The sequence below is a fragment of the Euprymna scolopes genome, chromosome 6 (assembly GCF_053919585.1).
Source record: "Euprymna scolopes isolate OS-2025 chromosome 6, ASM5391958v1, whole genome shotgun sequence".
Lineage (NCBI taxonomy): Eukaryota > Metazoa > Mollusca > Cephalopoda > Sepiida > Sepiolidae > Euprymna > Euprymna scolopes.
Window position 1 is genome coordinate 140,237,667 of NC_136487.1, and position 25,999 is coordinate 140,263,665.

The 25,999-nt window shown below is 34.4% G+C and overlaps 1 protein-coding gene across 1 annotated transcript in view; it reads right to left on the reverse strand.

The window, feature by feature from the left end:
- Positions 1-25,999, reverse strand: part of LOC145277997 (zonadhesin-like) — a 441,395-nt gene that overhangs the window by 171,932 nt on the left and 243,464 nt on the right. The window contains exon 6 of the mRNA XM_080130167.1: positions 6,725-6,811. Coding sequence (XP_079986293.1) covers positions 6,725-6,811 — 87 coding nt within the window. The remainder of the gene's footprint in view (positions 1-6,724; positions 6,812-25,999) is intronic.

The window sequence follows — 25,999 nt, forward strand, 5'->3', positions numbered from 1 at the left end:
TGAAAACGCAATGCTGGAACGCCGTTGGCAAGAATTAGACTATCGGCTTGATGTGATTCGTGTGATCAATTTTATTCTTGCTTAATCTTTCTTCCGCTCTTTTCCACTTCTTTCTAACTTTTCTATCTATTTCTGATGATGAGGATAATGATGATGGTTGTTGTATCACGCAACTGAATTGAACCCGTTGATTGGTTTGGGAAGTTCCCGCTTTTTGAAGATTGCGATATTTTTGTCAGTTGAGGATCGGCGTCCGCTGGTGCCGAACGTGTGAACTTTGTCTCCGTCAATAAAGACCTAAACATTAGAACAGTCTTAACTAGACTATAAAACAGTTGGAAATCAGGAAGTTTGAAGAAGCAAACTAAGTGAAGGTTATGTTTATCCTGATATCGAGACTCAACTGTAAACACGCCAAAGAAGAAGACATGTCAGTAAAGACATAAAATCTGAAATATTCCAGTATAGAAAGATAAATACAGAACATTTCCTCTAGCAATGGAGAAATTGCTCATGGCTTAACACGAGGTCGTAATGCTGCATGGCTAAGTATAGCCGGATTATAAAAGGAGAGTTGTTTTCGGTGTGAACGAGAAAGAAAGGAAATTCCGCCGAGCTAGGTGGAGAAAACTCAGCTGCCGAAGAGATAAATCTGCAGGAATTACCAAATAAATATTTGTGGGTATTTTGGTCCTCTGCAAAGAACTTACATGATTTTTTTTTGCCTTTATAAAAAAGAGATATCAAAGAGAGTTAAGGGGAAGCTACTTCTGTTGGCTTATTTTCGTACACACGCAAAAAGATAATGGTCGACCGTTGTAAAAAGTATTTCAGTAATTGTATTTTTTATCTATCTCTCTCTCTTTCCTTCTTCTCTCCCGCACTCTCTCTCTCTTTATTTTTTATAGTTACTTTAAGTTTGTTTGACCATGATAAAGGGACAAATGTAGCAGTTACAGCCACAAGCGAACATTTTAAATCTTATTTTTTTTACCTCTTTCTTTCACTAAATTATTTTGTTTTATAGACGGTCGTTTCTTTTTTTATTGTTGCATTTTTTAAGCACCTTCGTAACTATGACTCGTGTATAACCGTCGTTGGACATAGCGGCAAATTTTCCGCTCAATATCCAATTTCAAAATGTGCTCAAGACTTTTGAAACGCCCTGTATACTATTTAAAGATTTAAGTTTACACAAAAGTTCGGTAAACATCTAAATAATGTATACATTACTAGAGCTTAATATATAATATCATATGAATAGGTACCGCCAAAAATATCCGAAAAATAAAGTTGTTGTTTTTAAAACGAAATTACATTTATTAAAATCCATTATTTCTGAGTAACTTTTTTTCCAGAAAGATAAAACCCTGAATTTTATCATATAGAAAGCAGAATAATGTAAAACTTTTTCTATTATTTTTAATTAAATTTGAAACGTTAAATTGTCCCCAAAAGTTAACAATTGGTTTTTTTTTGTTTTGCACAAAAACGTATATAAATAGTTAAAAAAAAAAGAAAAGGTTTTTGAAAGAATTAATTTGTTTATTTCTTGTCTAACTAAGATTTAGGGTGATTTTCTATGAGAATATGCAAAAATATTATAATATAAGTACCTGGATTTCAAATAATTCCACTTATTCATATAGGCAACCAGTTACTTCGAGTCGATTTGATTACTCTTTTTACAAACTTTACATTTGTTCTTGATAAAAAGCAAACTACGGAAGACCAAACAGCGAAAAAAAATCTTATTTTTCAGTGACGAAAATTTCAATGTATTATTAACGCTGAGGCTGGCCAGTACCAGATGGGTGACCATTTGTATGTTTGGTTTGTAATGTGTATGTGTGTGGGGGTCAGGCTCTCCAAAATGGGGAGGGGGGTAATTTAAAGCAGAATAAAAAAATTATTTTAGCGCGTTTGGTCCACCGTAGTCGAAAGGCGGCAAACGTTTCCAAACTGGATCGAAAAAATGATGATATTTTTAACACAAAGGGCACAATATTTATCGATTTTTTTGTATCGATTCTTCAAAGCATGCCCTGTTTAATAATGGTCATGCATTATTCGGCTCGCTAAAAAGAAATTGTTAATTTCTTTACCAAAGATTTTATAATAGCTTTTTTCGTATAAATATTAAAAAAAAATTTTTTGTTTTGCTTAACTTAAATTAATTATTTTACTTAACATATTCACCGAATTTCACACTTCAAAACTCAAAAGCGGGATAATTAAACACAATCGAAGTTCTAATATTCAGACATCAAAATAAGGTATGCAAACAAGTTTTTTTTTTAATCTATAATCCCGTCCTTTACAACAACACAATATGTTTTGTTCAGTTTCAGATGATTATTTTAAGCATATTTGGAACCCCCTCAAAACAAGGGGGGTGTAAGCAAAAAATATATATATATATAAATATCGTTTATGAAAAATAAGTACACTGTTATAAAGTTCATTCTTCTCTTAAAAATCGCTGAAAATTTCGTATTGATTGGATAATTACCTGATTTTTAGTAGATTTTTAAAAAGACGGTCCGTCAAAAAGTACTTGCCTGCCCCCCCCCCCCCCCAGTTTTGGCGGTGCCTACATATGAATAAAGAAAATATTTTAAAATAACTTTTTATTTATTTCTTTAAAAAGCTTCTTAATATGTTTTTGTATGTTCTCTTAATTAGAAAACCAATGGAGACAATTATGAAGGAAATTAATTCAATATTTTTGGTGTCGTCTAATATTATTTTTACTCTCAGCATGTGTTTTCTCTCGCTCTCTTAACTGATATAGCACATCCTTTCCTCAATAGGAACAAGTGTGAATTATACTTTCTCACTCTTATCTGTTTCAACCTCCCCCTCTCTATTTCAATAATCCCATTTACTTGGCCCCCATAACGGTAACATTAGACACAAAGACGGATTTTACAACAGAAAGGGGCAAATAACAGTTCTCTATGGTTGTAACAGCAAGCCAATCTGAGAAACATACCTGGTTCGTGCCTGATCCTGTTTGACGGATCCTCGGAAAAAGCCATTCATTCCAATGAATCAACAAATCTCGGGTTGTCTTCCCAGCAACTTTATTGCCGATGTTCCCCATTGGCAAGCCGCAACTCTGCTCCTACACTAACGCATTCTGATCTCCTCTACTGGAAGTCATCACCATCCGTGCACTGTCTTTCTCCCTCTCTTGACTCTGACTGCGTCTGTTATCTCTCTCTCTCTCTCTCTCTCTCTCTCTCTCACTCTCTCTCTCTCTCTTGCTCCTGGTGTCTGATTAAAATCATACATATTTTTTCAAGTTCTACCTAAAGTCCACGTCACTTTAAGTGACCTCTATGTAAGACTACTTCGGACTAGAAGTCAACTTATTTTTAACTCATTGTTTAGATCCTATCATTATTTTCTATTAAAACATCTTAATATACATATTTTTCTCTGTAAATATTTATTTTGCTTTGATAACATTCTGTCTTTACAAATATTGCAACAGTCATAGCAATCGTCGACTAGCATACCTTCGCCGTTGTTCTGATAATATTTAACAATATTCCTCTGACTAAATATCTCATAAATTTTAAAGTGTGAGATTTTCTTTGCATGAATAATTAAACTACTCAACATACCCTGACCTTCTTTTCTTATCCACCTCCCTCCCACTCAATTTTATGATTTCGTCGTCTTTAAAATACATTTTTCCCTTATGTTTAAGGTCTTTTTTGTGACTGTGTTAAGTAAATATAAATTTAAACGTATCTCTTTGATGTTCTCATTTTTAGTTCTTATATTATGACACATTTAAGTGTTGTCTTTTGTTGAATGGACTAGTGAGGAATGATAACGTTTAGGCACCGCCAAAACGGAAGGAGAGAGTAAGTATTTTTTGACGGAGTCTCTCTTTAAAAAATCTACCAAAAAATAGAGTATAATAATTATTCAATCAATGCTAAATTTCTATCGATTAGTAAGTGAAAAATGAACTTTATAATGATGTATTTTTTTTATAATCGATATTTATATATTTATCTTTTATGCTTACGACCCCCTTATTTATTTGTGGGTACAAATATGCTTAAAATAATTAGCCAAAACTGAGCAAAATATATTACATTTAATAGAGGGTGAGGATTGTAGATAAAAAAAACAACTGTGCCCATGTCAGATTTTAAGGTTGAAAATCCGAATTTTGAATGTGCTTTGTTTTTCATCTTTTGTGTTTTAAAGTGTGAAATTCATTGAATAAGTTTATAATAATTATTATCTTTCAGGTTAGCAATATATATATATATATATATATATATATATATATATATATATATATATATATATATATTCATTATTTTTGCGAAAAACATTACTTTTACATCTTAAAAAAAAAACATTTCTTTTAAATCTTAGAAAAGAAATTAAAAATTTATTTTTAGTGATCCCAATATTACTAATATACCATTAAATAGGAAATACTTTGAAGAATCGATACCAGAAAAAGAAAAAATCGATAAATAACTGAGCATTTTTACTAAAAATATGATAATTTCTTTCGGCAATTTCTTGTTGATTCATCTACGGTGAACCAAGCGTGATACTAAATGCAAGAGCTGCTTTCAACACATAAGACGCCTAGAATTCCCAAAATGGTCACTCATCTGGTACTGGCCAACCTCAGCGTTGCTTTACTTCGGGGGCTATATAGGCAGCAACTACGAAGGGCGGGCAATAAGTAATGCTCCTGACCCACTTCCAGTTATCTGATCTAGCTGAAATTTTGCATGTGCAATGATTTATATCTCTACGGGTTATGTGGCAAATTACAGCTCTGAACTAATTATGGTTTCTGTTTTACAGGTGTTTGAAATGAGTCAGGTGTGAAATGGAGCCTGTTGAATGTCGAGCAGTGATCCGATTTTTGTATTTGAAAGGACGCACACCACGGGAGACTTTTGATGAATTGAAAGGAGCTTATGGTGATAATGCCCCATCATATGACATTGTAAAACGCTGGCATTGTGAAGTCAAACATGGCCGGAGGTCTTTGAAAACAGCTCCAAGACCTGGTCGCCCCCCCCCGTCTGCCATTGATGAGGCACCTGTCCGTCAAGTTGAAGCTGCCATTTTGGAAGATCGGCGCATTACTATTCGCCAAATAGCCCAATATATCAAGATTAATACAGCGTCTATGGAAACTATCATTCACGACCATTTGCATATGCATAAGGTGTCTGCCAGATGGATTCCCAGGTTGCTCACTCCATTCCAGAAGCAAGAACGTGTCGAGTACTCGCGGATGAATTTGGAGATATGCCAAAAAGATGAGTCAAAGTTTTTCAAAAGACTGATTACACAGAAAAAACCTGGGTCCATCACTATGATCCAGAGACCAAAGCCCAGTCAGTGCAGTAGAAGCACTTGGACTCACCACCTCCAAAGAAGGCAAGGGTGCAGCCCTCCGCTGGCAAGGTCATGCTCACAGTCTTTTGGGACCAGGACGGAGTAGTGATGACAGATTTCCTGGCAAAGGGTACCACAATTACAGGAGCCTATTATACTTCACTTTTGAGGAAATTAAGAGAAGCTATCAAAATCAAGAGACGGGGCAAGATCAGCAAAGGTACCCTCCTCCTACAGGACAATGCTTCGGTCCACAACTCGCATATCGCTAGAACAGAAGCACGGGCGTGTGGTTATGAAATCCTCCCCCATCCTTCCTACTCTCCGAACCTTGCACCCTTTGATTTTCACCTCTTCCCAGCCATGAAGTTGTTTTTGAAAGGAAAGCGTTTCCCAGATGATGCAGCCTTGATTTCTGAAGTCACGTCGTAGTTGGAGGAGCAACCTGGGGTGTTCTACAAAAACGGTCTCCAGAGCTGCATCAAACAATGGGAGAAATGCATAACTCTGGGTGGTTCCTATGTAGAGAAAGACTAATAACTGTGCTAAGTTTCGTTGCTCTACTTCTATGGGAAGTGGGTCAGGGGCATTACTTATTGCACGCCCCTCGTATATATATATATATATATATATATATATATATATATATATATATATATATATATATATATATATATATATAATTCACTTAGTCGTCAAATCAAAGGTTAAAAATACATGGGCTAAATATAGTCTATTTATCCCTATCCAGACCTTCGTAATTAATTTAAAAGTATAAGTAAATTTTGTTGTTTTTTTTTTATTAATTTCGCTACGCAAGTCTATAGTGATATAAAAAGTTGGAATTGTTTAAACACATAATATTTTAGCATATTCTTATAGCAAATCATCCTAAATCTTATTTAAACAAAAATATAATATTGGTTAAAAAACTTTTTAAAAAATGTTTAAAGGTTTTATCGATCGAGAAAAAATGGCGGTGAATGGTTTGGTTTTTGAAAATATTATTTAAAATTCTATTAAAAATAGTAGAAAATGCTTTTTATTATTCTGCTTTGCATATGATAAAATTCCAGCTCTTATCTTTAAGAAAAAATAAGTTGCTCAAGAATAATGTATTTTAATAGATTTTAATTCGTTTTAAAATCAACTACTTATTTTGTTTTTTTTCATTTTTGGCCGAGCCTAATAAAGTTTATCTCCCTCAGACTAGGGTATTAAGACCATATATTAATGTGTTGATCCTCTCCTGTCGAAGAGAGTCAAGTAGCACTACTAGTAATGTGCATGACAAATACATCAGAGTATAAAAAAGGTGATCTCAACTTACCTTTTCTATTGGGGTCATCGTCAAAGTTGATATCTTTACCGATTTTGCTTCCAATCCTCTTCAAGGAATTCCGAAGATTTGAAAATGCTGGTATCGGAAGAAAGGGAAAATGATTAAGAAACATTTAAAAAATCTTCTTCTTCTACATATATATATATATATATATATATATATATATATATATATATATATATATATATATATATATATATAGTGTAATAGAATAGTTCGCGAAAATTACAAAAATCAAGTTATCTCTGTTGGTAATTTATTATTTTTACAGGGAATTAATTACAATATTGTTTCGTTCGCGATTGACAAGTCTGCAAAATTATACCTTTGCTGCATCTTCCGTCTCTTACTCGTCAAATGGCCGCCTTAAAACCGATAGAAAAACCTTCTCAAGCAACTCAAATAGCCCATGCAATCAACAAATTCTTCCAATTTCATCGCTAAGAAGGTTACCATGCTGTATTCATCTTAAGTAAATCCAATAGTTTTTGTGCATTTGTGTATTTAAATTATTATATTTTTTACTTAATGTAATTCTTTTAACACTTCTAATCAAAAATTTAAGACCACTTAAAATTTTCTTTTTTAAAGGATAGATTTTAAACTCTTCCGACTTAAGGTTACCAATACTACAATCTAAAAGATTATGGAAACAAAAAGCTACATTCCGAAGATTTATTTTAAAATTTACATTTGTATTAAATTAGGTTTTTTACACATAATAAAAATTATAAGACTAGAGACAAAAATTCTATTAAATTGTACAAAAAGTGTATGAAAAGTGTATGAAAACATTCAACAATCAAACGGATATGTCTAACTGATGAGCTTAAACGAGGGCGAAACTCGAGTCTTGGACTTCCGGGTTGTTGGCTGCCATGGCTCTTGTAGGCTGCGACGTTGTTAGGCTGTGGAAATGATTATTAAATCTCTCACATTCTGAGAATTCTATCACTGATTGCTCACTACGGTAGCATTGCTGGATGGCATCGTCCTAGCGAGTTGAAAATTCCTACTTGTGAGACATCGGCTTGAGATTAGCTGGTTGGATGACCGCGTCCCTTTTCAATACGAAGTAGCTCCATTCTACAGTCGGATTTGCTTGATTGGTGTTAGTTAATAGAATTTCTTGTGTGCGGGGCGTTTGCTCAGTTAGAAGAGTGCTTGCCTCCCATGCAAGAGGCTCAGGTTTCGAGCTCGGGTTTCAAACTCGGGTTTCGAACTCGGGTTCGGATATGTCTAACTGAGAAGCCCAAATTAGGGCGAAACTTGAGTCTGGGACTTTCGGTTTGCTGGCTGTCATGGCTCTTGTAGGCTGCGACGTTGTTCGGCTGTGGAAATAAATATAAAATCTCTCATATTCTGATATATATATATATATATATATATATATATATATATATATATATGCATATATATATGATTGTTGAGCTAGATTAAATCCGACGATGTGAAATAAAAAATGGAGGTGAAAGGACCTGAATACTCAACGTTTCGCCCGATTTATGGGGGCTTTGTCACGAGGGATGGTCTCTCTTTCTCTCCCCCTCTCTCTCTCTCTCTCTCTATCTATCTATCTATATATATATATATATATATATATATATATATATATATATATATATATATATATATATATATATATATATATGAAAGAGAGGGGGGCCTGGCAGCTTTGTCCGGCCGTGAAATATGCTTAAATATGATGTTTTAATCTGTCCAGATTTTGTACCTATTATTATAGAGTCGTGATTTTAAAAGTTTTTCAAAAAAGTATTTGTGTACCATTAGTCAGAACCGAAACCGACACTCTAGTATCAAAAACTGATGACGTTACCACTGCATTTATGTGACACGCAAATAGACATATTAAAAATTTAAAAATAAAAGAAAACTGAGATGACTGCTACAAAATGTATAATGATTTTTTCATTTGGCCCAATTTCTGACCTTTTAATAAATATTTAAACCGGCTAAAATCCCATAAAATATGGTCCAAAAAATCCAATCATTTGAGGCCCCTAGTGTCGCTCTGTGACTTTTAGTTTCGGAGGAGATACAGTTTGAAAATCTGGAGACAGACAGACAGATAGCCTTTTATATATTAGATTAGTCATCCATATGTATAAAGGTAATATTTATGTCTTACACTGCTGCAAAGTTAGGGATAAGTTTTGCTTATAGTAAGGAAAACAAGTTCCTAATTGCTGGTATTCTGGATTGGGATAAAATTTGCTTTGATCGGATCCGTCGGTATTCATGTGTAGGGTGCCTTTAGCGAACGGCGATATGTTATTTCTCACGTTCTCTCTCTCTCTCTCTCTCTCTCTCTCTCTCTCTCTCTCTCTCTCTCTCTCGAAGGATGTGATATTTGGGAGGGTTCCATTTTAGAACTAGATAAAATTACACTTCACTCAGATCCAAAGGTGAGGCCTCTGTGATAGAAAACTCCCTATAAATGTGTGTTATGTACAAATAGCTTTTTGGGTATAGATCTATGCACGTTCTCTTATCTATCTATCCACCCGTCTATCTATGTATCTTTTTCACACTGACATAAAATTTAAAAAAAAAACACTATACTGTTCAAAAAGTAAAGAACATTTTTTTTTTCTAATATAGCCAGTCATGGATATGCGAGCAACTTACAAAAGGAATAACTAATTTGTATATTCGTTTAAAAAAACACATTAATTAACTATTAGACTAATTAGAATAACACAAAAGCCATGAAACTATCATGGAATACTCTGATGACAATGGAGCTGTTAGCTATACTATTCCTCCTGCGATCTACTTATGACCTGTTATCGAATACAATCAAATCAACTTCAAACCGGTAGGCTATACAGACAATGATACTTGCGTAACATGTCAAGGCAATCGAGGAAGCTGCATCATGTGCTCCCAGCATGCCCCAAGTCATTGTATATGTCACCTGGTGCCAAAATAAGGTTATGGATCTCGCCACAGTACAATGCGAAGCAGTCATACGAAAGCCTATAACTGCAAATAAAACAGATATTCGTTTTACCAGAGAAGGCGAATGCACTAGACGGAAAACAAATTTGTCAAAGCGTCTAGCGGGAGTCAGTGGCCTGAAGGTAGTTACTGATAACTCCACATGTTTGAACTTTCCAGTACATGTTGCACAAATAAACCAACGCCCAGACATTGTTGGTTGGTCAGAGTTTTGTTGGAGTTGACTGTCCCGTGGGAAGAATGTATGGAAACTAATCATAAGCGCAAGAAAGGTATAAAAATCTTTTCAATCTGACTTTGTAGAAAAGGCTGGTCGTGTCACCTGTTGCCCATTGAAGCTGAATGTCACGGTTTCATGTGGCGCTCCGTGATTTCTTTCCTTACTAAGATTGGTATACATGATAAGGTTTTGAGACGTGTTTTACAGAGTTTGCAGACAACGGCTCAACAAGCATCAAGTTGAATTTGATCAAAGTCACAAGTCCAGTTCATGACAGACGCTTTTTTATAAAGAAAATCTGTTGGTAATTGTATTCTCGGCAGTACATATGTGAACTGACTCTTGTTAGAATACTTAGAACCGACCAGAACTATTAGTTTTTTTATTACTCTGTCCGGTAGCGAATGCTGCTGGTGGCGCTAAGGGTGGCAGTACCATCTTAGCCACCGAAACTGTGTTATCACCCTCGGTTGGCAGCTGATGAGGACGGGGCAAAGCATGTGCATTCGCACGTTGTGTGTAGAAAACGATTCGGTTTGTTTGTTTTTTCGTTATTTTTTTTATTGGATGTTTGGGTTGCATTGCATAGCATTTGGGATGAAAAGTTAGATATACGTCATCATCAGCAACCACTCGTGACGAGTATGATTGTTCTCCCGTCGGTGAGATTGGGTTCTCAGGTGGCTGTGAAGGCCGATCCTTGCCCTGCAGACTTTATTGCAGTGGGGGCATGTGTGGATGGTTGACTGGGTAGTTGAAGAGGCGAAAGGAGCTGTGTTGGTAGTAGATCTCTCCTTTCTCTGCTTTTTCCTGTTTTCTTTGTCTCCGTAGAAGCCCTTTTCTGGGTGAGCCGTGTCTTCATGGACAATCTTGTTCCACATGTCTAAAGAGCAGTATCCTCCCAGCTGAAGTTACACTGTCTCAGGTGGGCCTTATATTTATTTTTCTGTCCTCGCAGCTGGTGTCGGATGATGGTTGTGAGGATGGTAGGTATGTTGGCCTCCTTCAGGACTCTTACGTTTGTTCGTTGATGAGTCTCCCATCCAATCCTGAGGATCTTGCGGAGACAACGCTAGTGATACTGCTCTACGACCTTCAGATGACTGCTGTAGGTGGTCCAGCTGTCAGCCCCATAGAGTAGAGAGGGCAAGACAGCTGTTTTATAGACAGTGTGACCCTGCTCTGTATGTCCCGATTCTCAAGTACCCGCTTTCGTAGCCTAGAAAAGGCTGCACTGGAGAGAAGACTGTCAAGGTAAGCAAAATTATCCACATTTTCTAAGGTGTTGCCTTCCACAAAGATTGTCGGCGGCTGCGGGTGTGTGCCAGGAGCTGGTTGGTGTAGGATCTAGGTCTTTTTGATGTTAAGGTAAAGTCCCAGGAGCCGGTAAGCTCTCCCAAACGCATCCAAGATGCTCTGGAGGTCCGCTTCTGAGTGAGTAACCAGCACATTGTCATCTGCGTATTTAAGCTCTATGATAGACGATGTGAAGACATTGCTTTTTGCCCTAGACCTGTTGATGTTAAAGAGTCCGCCATCTGTCCTGTACATGAGTTTGAATCCCTCAAGTAGGTTCTGGCTGGTGAGGTGAAGGATGGTGGAGATATAAATGGCGAACAGGGTTGGGGCAATGATGCAGCCCTGCTTGACACCGGTGTCAACTTTGAAGGGAGATGTTTCCAAGCCGCAATTGCCGACCACAACTGCCGTCATGCCATCATGAAGAAATCTCAAGATTTTTAGATACTTGTTTGGACATCCAATCTTGGAGAGGACACACCAGATGGCAATTCTGTTGACAGAGTAGAAAGCCGTCAATGAATGCCATGTACAGCGGAAGGTGTTGCTCCCGACATTTCTCTCGCAATTGACGAGCTATAAAAATCATATCAGAGGTTACGCTAGTAGTACGAAAGCCACACTGCGACTTTGGTATGGTGTTTTCTGACAGCGGCAGCAAGCGGTTGGCCAATATACGGGTTAGCATTTTGCCTGTTGCAGATAGGAGGGAGATATCCTGTAGTTATCACAGTCCGCTTTATCTCCTCTCTTGAAGATTGTGATGACCAAGGCATCCCTGAGTTCAGTCGGTATTTCCTCCTTATCCCATATTTTACTTAGGAGGCTATGGATGTGACAATAAAGTTTTGGTCCACCTTGCTTGAGGATTTCCCAAGGAATCCCATCTGGACCAGAGGCCTTGTTGTTGCTCAGTTTGCTGATAGTGTCCTGGACCTCCCTTTCCGTTGGGGGTTCACTCAGATGGTAGCGATCTGGTTGAAAGTTTCCAACTTGACTGTGGTGTTTCGATTAAGGAGTTCCTGGAAGTGTTCTTACCATCTGCAACTGATGCCCACACTGTCCTTCAGCAGAGTTTGCCCGTCCTTCGATCGGCGAAGGTTTAGGCCCCAATAGATGGGCCCATACACAGCTTTAGCCATACAGTTGATGTCATTTTGCCACATACAGAAGGCTTTTCTCTTGGCGTCAAGAAGATGTTGTATTTCGACGTCGTTGTCATCGAACCAGTCTTGATGTTTCCTGGTCTTACAGACAATAGTGTATTTGATTGGTTTCCAGAAGTGATGCCTTAATGGCTTTCCAGTGTTCATCCACGGCCTTTGGATATTCTTCAGGGAGCCGCTCAAACAGGGTGTTTTGAAATTGTTGCACCCAGATTGTGCCTCTGAGATGGAGTTGTTTCCTTTGTGTCATTCTCCTTCTCCGCTGAAGTCTGATGTTCATGATAGAGCGGATGAGGTGGTGGTCAGTCCAGGATTCGTCCGCACTGATCATGGTTTTGGTGATGTGACATCTCTGTGATCTCGGGTCCTGACAACCACATAGTTGATGAGATGCCAGCGCATCGTTTGCGGATACATCCAGAAGGTTTTGTGCCAGTTTTTCTGACGGAATAAGGTGTTCGTGATCACAAGCTCATGTTCGACACATTTAGACAGTAGGAGTCCGTTGGTATTGACATTCCAAACACCCTCCCTCCCAAGAGTGCCTTTTCAGATCTCTGCCAGTAGAAGGATCTTGTCTTCCTTTGGAATGGTCAAGGGTTGCATAAAAAGTCTCCTGTAGATTTTGAACCGCTTCAGCTCCCTGGCAATGATCGCAGCTCTTCTTTCTGGACAATTGCTTGATGCACTGTCCATGAGTGTTCTTACATTCCATGCTCCAAAGTTCATTGTCTTTCGTTTTCGACCACAAAGAGGTGATCCCAGTGGCCGCGATATTCCAGTTCGGTGATATGAGGCAGGCTATTTTTAGGGCGCCTTTTCTAGTCCCTTCCCCATGTGGAGTGAGATGAACGGGTCCTAAATATGACTGCTCAGACGTTGATGATGCTCTTTCTGCCTCAGCAGGACGACTGAATCAGACACCTACCGCCTATGTGCCAGAGGACAGAAAGAAATCAGCAAATTATATTTGTAGCAATGCTAGAATTTGTTAGTTATGGCATTAAGTGAAACCACAATTTATTGTAGTCATAAATTGCCAAGAAAAACAAGTGAAAAAAATGTTGGATAAAACGAAGAAAAAAACAGCAATTTATCTTTCATCATTAAGAAAAAAGTTTCTAATTAAGCCGCCGATGAAAGATGAATGGCTGTTTTTCTCTTCTCTTTATTTTCCGATCCCATTTCACTGGAGATCAACTTCTCTTTGGGCTATTGCACTGTCGAAAAAAAAAACAATTTCCATTATTTCGGCGTCTTTGAAAAATTTCTAACCGGACTATATGCATAATTAAACTGGATTTAATTTTGGACTCCATTCCCTCTAAAGAACCATTTTCTCCTTTCGGATTACCTTGAAAGAATTTTCATGCAAGCTGAAATATTATGTGCGGTTTTTTTTATATCTTTTTGCAGATCCAACATTTTTTCACTTGTTTTTTCTTTGCAATTTATGACTACAATAAATTGCAGTTTCACTTAAAAATATAATTTGCTGATTTCTTTCTGTCCCCTGATGAGAAGAATAGCAAGAATAGCATTTTTTTAAACTCCGCGGAATAAGGACTTTGTAAATTGTTTTTTGGAGTATTCAGTCGAACAATAAATTTTGATTGTAATGTTCAACTTACAGTTTTAATTTTCTTTCTATCAAAACATGAAATCATAGGCGTGTCATCCTATAAACGAAAGAGTTGTAATGAATATATCCAAGGTGAAATGAACAAGAGTTATATAAAAGAAGAAATGTAAGTCTTTGAATTTCAACAAAATCTTGTACACTCTCTCTCTCTCTCTCTCTCTCTCTCTCTCTCTTTCTCTCTCTCTCTCTGCAAAAATAAAATTTTAATATTGATAAATATTTCATTTATTATTTGCATATGTTGTTGTTTATTGTTGAGTTAGAAAGGGTGTCAGTCGCTGGATTGAACTTATTTCCCCCCTATTATTTGCATATATTTATGTAGTGAAAATTGTTTGAATAAAATGAATTCATTAGTTAGTTAGTTAGTAGATGGAATTAATAATTTTATAATTTACATAAAAATTAATAATTTTATTATATCATAATTAGGATCATTTAATTCTTTCTAACTCAACAATAAACAACAACATATGCAAATAATAAATAAAATATTTATCAATATTCAAATTTTATTTTTAGCTGCAATATTTTAAGTCTAAAAAATTCTTATTTTTTACTTTACTAGAATATCTTGTTCTTTACTTTTCCAGGTTGAATTTCTTGTCCTTTACTTTTCCAGGTTTAATAAAATCTTAAGAATATTACTTTTCATGCGCGCATTTTTTCATATAATCCATGATTTTTCCAGGCATTGCTATTGTATTAATATATAAATTTATAATATTTATTAATGATTGTCAAAAAAATTAGCTCTCAAACACACATTTATGCACTATTTATCATTCAATCACAGTAGTTCCGAGCCAGGGTCTCTACCGAGACTGCGGTTCATGAATTCGTGATCTGTATAGAGCGTAAACTAACAAAAAAGAAGATGACACTCGGTGTCTTTTTAGATATCGTTGGAGCTTTTGACAACATACCTTCAGTAGTATGTTTAAGTCGCTACGAGAACTCAATGTGCCACCAGTACTCATCCGATGGATTGAGTATATGGTGAGGCACAGAACAGTTCAAGTAGAACTACTGAGGGCAACTGTTAAAAGGGAAGTAGTTAAATGAAACCCCCAAAGTGGGATTTTATCACCCCTAATATGGAATTGTATGCTGAATCCTCTTTTAAAGGAGTTTAAAAATAGGAATATTTATGCCCAGGCTGCTGCTGATGACATCGCAGTGCTGGTCGCGGGTTCAAAAGCATCATTGGTCAAACGCATTGCCAAAATGGGAGTACATTTTTCATCAAATGTGACAACGAAAAATTTGAGTTCATTCAAAGAATACGTATATCATAGAATTCACTAATATTTTTAATCGATAAATTCATCATTTTTTGCTATAAAATCATAAGGAGAGTTTAAAAAAATTAGTTATTTAAAAAAAGTTCGGTTTTTTAATTATAAAAAAACGATACACGGGATTGAACCTAAAATCTCTCCACCAACCCCCGGTACTCTAACCGTTAAGCTAACATGTCATATTGGCAATATCGCAGTAAAAAATATTTATATACAAAAAAAGTTATGCAAAATAAAAAAAGCGTTAGTCACTTATGTACTTACTCTCCTGTTTGTGAACCCACATATTTTGTTGTAACTTTTTTTCTACTGAACCAATTTTCGAAATTTTTTTTCAAAATGTAGCTACTGAGGTGTTCTATCAAACTATATAACCTGTTTGAAATTTGGTTGCGAACGAAATTAGTGGTGGGGGTTTGACTGTGTCTCGATTCATTCAATTTCGGACTTAAGCATATATTCAACCACTACCGTGGTTGAATGATATATATAATACTATTATTGATCATAGGACTGAGTATATGTATAACCCATCTATTTGCTTAGACATTACATCATTAAACAAAATTCAACGGATGTAGTAGCATTAGTTCAACGTAAATGCTTTCAGTAATGAACGGGGACGATAAATGGCTACGATATGAAAATCAGCACAAATATTAACAACCTTAGAATTTTAATAAAATTACGAAACTAAAATTATTTTTTGGCAGTATTTACTATAATGCGCTAGGACTGGCTAGAGTAGATATTGAAGATCCATTTTATAACCTTGTGTTGTGATAACCCTATCATAAAAAAGAATGGGCCTTAGAAAGATATCCTCTTTATGTGTTTTGATAAAACTATATAACTATGAGCGGATAGAGCCTTAGGGTCAAATCTCACTAGCTCTATCGGAAGGGAATACACCCTGAGTAGTTTACCTACTTAATTCGTTTTTTTTTTTTTTGGAAATTAGTTTCAGAGGAAGCTGTTGCATCGTAAGTGTCGACAGGGTGCAATTTGACAATTTTTTTCTGTGTCATTCAATATATTTTGTCGGTGATATCCTGATGACATAGTACAACAATCCTTGAAACTTTGTCCAGTCTGATTATTAGTAAATACATATTTTGTCGTCGAGTTTTAATGGCAGCAAAAATAAGAAAGTATTTTCAGAATTTGAAATTCTCAGTTCTCAAGAAGCGAGACATTTATCGGTTTCTGAGACTAAAGTAAGGAACCTAAAAGGCAAGATTAAATGGTCTAAGAGTTTTGCGAGTACACCAGTACTCCATGCAGAGTTTAACTGGCGTAAGTAAATTTTGCTGTTATTAAAAATAATGACTTATTTTGTGCATGTTAATGTGACTTATTCTTAACAGCTGGTTAAAGCATTACATTTCAATAGACCTAAAGCAACGCGTTATAGAATTTATAACTAGGTAGGATAAGTAATATTAAAAGAAATTAGAAACTTTCAGAAATCATAAGAGAAAACATTAGAAAACAAGAAAACCTAATTAAGATTCCTATAGTTATGTTATATTTGTTAGATAATAAAATTCAGCAAGATAGAATTATATGTATGGATCATCTTAAATAAATGAATTGCCGGAATATGACGATGGTGCTGGCTTGAAGAAATCACCACCGAAAAATGTGTGCTTATATGAAGCCAATAATGCTTGCATAAATGAACCAAATTATACAATTGCAATATATATATATATATATATATATATATAATCGTTGCTTGAGGTAGTTGCCTCTCTAGCCGCACTGATAAGCTGCGAAACAGCGAAACAGTACTGTATGTGGATGACTATATATATATATATACGAAGGGCGTGCAATAAGTAATGTTTCTGACCTACTTCTCATAGCAGTAGAGCAACGAAACTTAGCACAGTTATTAGTCTTTCTCTACATAGGAACCACCCAGAGTTATGCATTTCTCCCATCGTTTGATGCGGCTCTGGAAACCGTTTTTGTAGAACACCCCAGGTTACTCCTCCAACTACGACGTGACTTCAAAAATCAAGGCTGCATCATCTGGGAAACGCTTTCCTTTCAAAAACAACTTCATGGCTGGGAAGAGGTGAAAATCAAAGGGTGCAAGGTCATGAGAGTAAGGAGGATAGGGAAGGATTTCATAACCACATGCCCGTGCTTCTGATCTGGCGACATGCGAGTTGTGGACTGGAGCGTTGTCCTAAAGGAAGAAGATACCTTTTCTGATCTTGCCTCGCCTCTTAATTTTGATAGCTTCCCTTAATTTCCTCAAAAGTGAAGCATAATAGGCTCCTGTAATTGTGGTACCCTTTGCCAGGAAATCTGTCATCACTACTCCGTCCTGATCCCCAAAGACTGTAAGCATGACCTTGCCAGCGGAAGGCTGCACCCTTGCCTCCTTTGGAGGTGGTGAGTCGAAGTGCTTCCACTGCATTGACTGGGCTTTGGTATCTGGATCATAGTGATGGACCCAGGTTTCATCCTGTGTAATCAGTCTTTTGAAAAACTTTGACTCATCTTTTTGGCATATCTCCAAATTCATCCGCGAGTACTCGACACGTTCTCGCTTCTGGAATGGAGTGAGCAACCTGGGAATCCATCTGGCAGACACCTTATGCATATGCAAATGATCGTGAATGATAGTTTCCATAGACCCTGTATTAGTCTTGACATATTGGGCTATTTGGCGAATAGTAATGCGCCGATCTTCCAAAATGGCAGCCTCAACTTCACCGACAGATGCCTCATCAATGGCAGAAGGCGGGCGACCAGGTCTGGGAGCTGTTTCAACAGACTTCCGGCCAAGTTTAAATTCACGATGCCAGCGTTTTACAAGGTCATATGATGGGGTATTATCACCATACGTTTCTTTCATTTCATCAAAAGTCTCCTGTTGTGTGCGTCCTTCCAAATACAAAAACCGTCCTTTCAAATACAAAAACCGGATCACTGCTCGACATTCAACAGGGTCCATTTCACACCTGACTCAGTTCAAACACCTATAAAGCAGAAATCACAATTAGTTCAGAGCTGTAATTTGCCACATAACCCGTAGAGATATAAATTATTGCACATGCAAAATTTCAGCTAGATCAGACAACTGGAAGTGGGTCAGGGGCATTACTTATTTCACGCCCCTCGTATATATATATATATATATATATATATATATATATATATATATATATATACAATAAGACATTCCAATGCAAATACCTATCTAACGACGTTCCCAGACACATGAAATACATTTGTGTGCGATTTTTAAAAATTCGGCCCACCCCAGCCATTTCGGTGTGGAAGGCAAAGACACACACATACAAAATGCCTTTTATATATAAGTAAAGATGGAGATATGAAAGCGATTAAATCGTAGTAAAGAAAACATACACTATCATTTATAGTTACTCAATAAAATACTCTCTCTCTCTCTCTCTCTCTATATATATATATATATATATATATATATATATATAAAGAAGTTGATTATACCCTATCATTTTCGACAATATAGGAAAATAACGCGGCAATTCTTATGCAAATCTTTCACACTCACCATTTCCAGCTGTGTTTTCGCGCAAGAATACGTATATTTTGTCACCGTTTAATAAATATTATATTTTACTTTCTTTTCACACTCTCTCAAATACATGATCCCACAAAGATAGTAGCAAATACTTTATCCGCATTAAATTTAATTCTCCTACGAAACATGAAATCCCCAGGTTTATTTCTCATAGTCATACATACTCACGTATCACCGAAAAAGTAATCGTCTTCTTAGATACAGTCATTCACTACATAATCATGTTAACTATAAACTTTAATTAATCGTAATCGCTTTCCTGTCTTGCTTATTTTATGGAATAACGGAATACAGCTCTATCAACAGTTAAAAATAGACATTAACACTAGAAAACATACACTATCATTTATAGTTACTCAATAAAATACTCTCTCTCTCTCTCTCTCTCTCTATATATATATATATATATATATATATATATATATATATATATATATATAAATATAAATATATATATATATATATATATAAATATATAGTCCCCCCTCTTTCGGTTGGGCGCTTTGTAACTATATTTTCACCCGACGCGTATTTAAGCTATTAAGCGAAGCCCACTATTAATGGTTAGAGCACTGTGGCGACGGGTGGGTTTGGATTTAATACACACTCAAGGAGAAATATTTACGGCACTGATTCGTAGCCTGTTGGTGAGAGATATCGACTGTCAATGTGACGATTGTATGTTCGATCCTCGGCTGGGGAAAAGTGAATGTCTAGCCGCACTGATGAGTTGTGATACAACGAAACAGCACTGCATGTGGATGACAATATATACATTATATATATATATATATATATATATTATAATAGTAAGTTATGAAACTATATATAGCAATTAAGGTGCTCAATAAAATACTTTATATATATATATATATATATATATATATATATATATTATAATAGTAAGTTATGAAACTATATATAGCAAATGAGGTGCTCAATAAAATACTTTATATATATATATATATATATATATATATATATATATATATATATATATATATATATATATATATATATATATATATATATATATATAAGCGACGCTCTTTGTGTAAACAAATCGAGCGGAGGTATTTCGGACGATATCAAAACATCGTTAAACTCACTACTCGTTCAAGCAGCCGCCAATAGCGTAATGGTTAGGAGCCTTGACTGCCGTATAAACGGTCGGGTTTCAATCCTGGCTTGAGGTAGTTGCCTGTCTAGCCGCACTGATGAGCTGCGAAACAGTACTGTATGTGGATGACTATATATATATATATATATATATTATAATAGTAAGTCATGAAACTATATATAGCAATTAAGGTGCTCAATAAAATACTTTATATATATATATATATATTATAATAGTAAGTTATGAAACTATATATATAGCAATAAAGCTACATAGAGTTTTTCACGTTTTATCCATATGAAAGCTTGTCAAAATAAAATGCATAAAGATTTGAATGGCACTTAATCATTTTAACTTGACGATTACTTATGAGGATGAAACGGTAAAAATTCTACGTGACTTAATTGCCATATATTTTTTTTCATAGTTTGCTACCTATCTCTACTAAAGTATTGCTGAAAATCGATACATAAAAGCCAATATCTCCTTATAAAACTTCATGTGGATGAAATAATAATACATCTATCTCTATCTCGATTTCTACTATGATATAAAAAGAACTTTCTCTATGTGTGTGCGTGTGCGTGTGTGTGTGTGTGTGTGTGAGAGAGAGAGAGAGAGAGAGAGAGAGAGAGAGAGATTCTTATAGACTCCACAACGACTGGGCCGATTTTTATGAAATTTCACACAAATGTACTTTATGTATTTGCAGCGTTCTTAGATTTTTTTTATCGGAATGTCTTCGATACGAACCGATAATCGATAATCGAACAAATCCAGCAAAAGAAGGAACAAACGATTTTGACCAACATCATAAGGACATTTGCAGAATTTTATTCCCACACATACAAAAAGGCATAAAATCAGCAGTAGGTGCTTTAATATGGCAGGGGCACGTTCGATATTATTATTTATGCTTAAAGCACAACTGAACTATATTTCTGTTTATAGCACAATTGTAATAGTATACTTCACGTTTGCATTTTAAATTTGAATTCAAGCCGTTTTATATATGAAAAAGGATTTCATAAAATCAACAGTAGGTTCTTTACAGTGCAATGTAGACTACAATGTATTGTAACCTAAGATAGTGCGGGAGGCATGTGAATCATCCTCTCGGTGAACTGCAATGTGTTCCCTAACTAGAGCTGACAATCAATCGATTTGATTTTAAAAATGGGCAATTTCACTCATTTCGACGACAATAAAAATATGGAAGAGTGAAACATTCTTTGATCATCATTCAATCCTGGGCAACGTCGGGTCTCCTTGCTAGTATATTATAATATAATATAATATAAAATAAAATTAAAAGCATACATAATGTCGAAATCACATGAAGGTAAGATAACTTCTCATTACTTAGGAAGTGACTCCAAAACAAGGAAGCGTTCACATGCTGCTACTATCACGAAGAAAACAACAAAGAATAAATATTGAGGCGATACAAGTCGTTCATATATGACATTTCAGACCACAGGCAATGTAGTTACAAGTTCGATTCTTCAATTCAGCCATGCTGATGACCAGTAGAAACCGTAAAATATGTGTCCATGGATATTGTCTATGTACTTAAAATGTAAATGATCTATATATAAATAAAACAATAGATGCACGTGGTGCGTCTGTGTGAAAATATTTACCTAATAAACTCTTGAAGTACTCATCAAATAAAGCTGAAATTAACAGTAAATAGCAATCATACACGAAGTATGGTTTATAAAGAGTAAAATCTTTGTTTGGATTGTCACAGAGAGACATGTGAACAAAATCCATCATCCTCTGCTCTTTTTGTTTTTTTGTTTATAAAATTTAATCGGTGTTGCCCAGGATTTATTATAATAATTACACCATAGCAAGTGTGTTTAATTGCCTGCGAAACAGATTTTCTTTATAATTTATTTAATATCTTAAATTAAAAATGGTCAATTTTTACGACGTGACCCAGCGTCGTTTAACCCCTAGAAAAAAATGGTCAATGTCAAGTTTCTTTCCAACTCCCTAAAAAACTTGAAAACGACGACTTCTAATGGTTTTCGATAGTGCTAAAAATATCACATTAAAATTTGGGGCAGATAAGTAGTTTACATGATATGAAAAATTACTTTTTCAGAAAGTGAGTGATCACTTTCCTATATAAATTTAACGTAAAATGGACACCCACTTTCTAACCATCTAATAATTTCTTCATATCATAAAACAAATTTAACTGTGATATTCGTTTCTAACACCACCGAAAACCGGCGCTGTTTTTTACTAAAAGATTCGTTTATTTTTCATAATTTAGGACGTAAATAATGCTGTCAATAAGCTTATACGAGCGGTTTACAAAAATATATTTTTGTTTTTCATTTTTGTTTTTTGTTTTTTTTAGGTGGGTATTCAATTATAGAATTTGCGTAGCTTTTACCAGGTGCTTCTGTAGTTTACTTAACCGCCTCCTAATGTAAACAGAATTTTTGTGAAATGTTAAACTGCAGAGGCACCTGTTAACAACTATACAAGTTGTATAATGAAAAAAGAACGAAAAACAAAAGTATGCTTTTGTAAACTTACTAACAGCATGATTAGCGTCCTAAATTATGAGATGAAAAAATTAACGCATCTCTTAGTAAAAAAACAGCGCCAATTTTCGGTGGTGCTGAAAACGAATATCACAGTTAAATTTGTTTTATGATATGAAGAAATTACTAGGTGACAAGAAAGTGGGTGCTCATTTTACGTTAAATCTATATAGGAAAGTGGTCCCCGACTTTTTGAAAAAGCAAATCCTTCATAACATGAAAACTACTTATCTGCCCCAAAGTTAAACGTAATATTCGTTTTTAGCACCACCGAAAACCATTAAAAGTCGTCATTTGTAAGTTTTTGGTGTAGTTGGAAAGAAACTTGACATTGACCAAAAAATTAATATCTGTTTTTGTGGCCTAATACGTTTAAGCAGTCTTTATAAATAATATTGAAGAAGAAATTTTGAAAAAAAATAACATTTTATTGTGGGAAATAACTTTTCTATATAAATTTAACGTAAAATGAGAACCCACTTTTTGGCCACAAAGCGTTCAACCAGACATGTCATCTCCAGCATTTTTTCAAGTTTGGCGATCGAGGGGGGGGATAAAACATGATAAATACAAATTTTTTTAGTTTTTTTGGGGGGGGAATTACATTTGAAACATAAAATAACGATAAATTTAATTAATTTTTATGAAACCATTATACTTTCACCTAACAATTTTATAAACAGAACGAACCCCAAAATATGACAAATTCAATTTTTTAGAGGGGGAGGAGGGGATGATTGCATTAGCAATATAAAATGACGAAAAATGTCATTTAATTGTTTTTTGGAATTAATTTTTGGTAGATCTTTTTTTCTTTTTTTTTTGCGATTGCACGGGCATTCACTGCTATTTTTATTGAAACAAAATTGTAATGATTTATTTTTAATTATCTTTTCTTTGCAGGGGGTATTTCCAGTGCTCAATATCCGGAGAATAGTTTCTTCTCTTTGTAGCCCTTCTACCGAAATATCTGGTGGAGAGGGCATCACATACTTCTTTCTTTGGGCGATTACATTTAAATGTTTTCATCCGTTCTTTTATTTTTGTTGTGGAGGTATCCACGTTGCCCATGATGAAAAAAATTAGTATACCGCTGTGTTTCAAACAGAACTTCATGTCAACCCAGGCAACGCTGAGTACCCATGCTAGTATATATATATATATATATATATATATATATATATATATATATATATATATATATATATAGTCTTGGAAGTTTTTAACCTTTAAAACTATACAAAAAAAAATATTTTTTTATCATTCGTTATAAAACCATCTAGTGAGTAAGTCATTTAATCACCTGCAATCACTGCATCAACTCGGTCTCGAATTTACTATAATACCAATAATTTATTTTTCAAGGGATCATCAGTTGTTTACCATGAAACACTGTTTCGGGGATTTAAAAACAAAAGAGTATATTACATCATGGCTCCCCAGCAGTGTTGATCAAACACCACCACACTTAATCTTAGGAAGAAGACATATATATATATATATATATATATATATATATATATATATATATATACAAGATTTGTTTCCACATAAAATTGGTAAAATTTATCGCCCGTTCACTTGGAAAAAGTGCTTTGTGTGGAATTGGTATTCGAATATATGAATTTTTGCATTAAATACTAATCTCTATTAATCCCTACTTATTTCTGACTGTGCTCCGAACAGATATCATAATACTTAATTCGCTGTCCTTTATTATAACAAAAGTCTATACACCATATCAGTAGTTTCTTTGGAAAACTGGAACCGAGATACTGACCGACACACACATAAATTCTAGCAACGTTTATGGTCAGGTGCCGTTGTAAGCTTCAGTCCAATTTAAGTAATTATGTTTATATTTATTCCGACTAAAATTTTTTAAAAAATCCTGCTAATACAGTAACGAGTAGAGCTTAATATCATAGACATAAACAAAGACTCTAAACCAAAGATTTATACGCAAAAAATTATATTTTTATATATATTAATTATATTTTTATATTTTTATATATATTAATTATATTTTTATATATTCACCGCCACAACACAGAAGTTAATCTCATATCATTCTTCGTAACTGGATTTAAAGATTAAAAGAAAAAAAAGAAAAAAATTATATATATATGTATATATATATATATATATATATATATATATATATATATACCTTTTATCTCCATATAAACCAGACTAGATATAGCTTATTTAAACTACGTAATATAACCTATATTTTATAATTCAATCTAAAAACTAGACACTAGATAAAGCTTATTTGAATTACGAAACATAGCCTATATTTTATAATTCAATCAAAAAAAAATAGACACTAGATATAACTTATTTGAATTACGTAATATAACCTATATTTTATAATTCAATCCAAAAACTAGACACTATATATAGCGTATTTTAATTACGTAATACAACCTATATTTTATAATTTAACCCAAACACTAGACACTAGTTATAGCTTATTAAAATTACGCAATATAACCTATATTTTATGATTAAATCGAAAAAATAGACACTAGATAAAGCTTATTTGAATTACGTAATATAACCTATATTTTTTAATTCCATCCAAACACTAGACACTAAATAAAGCTTATTTGAATTACGTAATATATCCTATATTTTACAATTAAATCCAAAACATAGACACTAGATATAACTTATTTGAATTATGTAATATAACCTATATTTTATAATTCTATCTAAAAACTAGACACTAGATAAAGCTTATTTGAATTACGTAATATAGCCTATATTTTATAATTCAATCCAAAAAATAGGCACTAGATATAACTTATTTGAATTACGTAATATAACCTATATTTCATAATTCAATCCAAAAACTAGATACCAGATATAGCTTATTTGAATTACGTAATATAACCTATATTTTATAATTAAATCGAAAAAATAGACACTAGATAAAACTAATTTAGATTATGTAATATAACCTATATTTTTTAATTCAATCCAAACACTAGACACTAGATAAAGCTTATTTGAATTACGTAATATAACCTATATTTTATAATTAAATCGAAAAAATAGACACTAGATATAACTTATTTGAATTATGTATATATATAATTTATCAAAACGTACCACAGATACACATACTCACTTCTCTCCGAACGCGAATACATGCACGCATACACACACATACTTATGAAACGAAGTAATAACAGAAAAACATACACATATGCACACACTAGCCACCTCCATACAAAGAAGTAAAAACAGAAAAATTAAAAAAATATAAGATAAACAACATCGACCTACGACCTTGATGTCAACTCAATGGACTTGACCTGATCTTACCCCAGCAAAAGCAAAGGTAAGATTAAGTTAGAAGAAATAACAATTTAAAGATA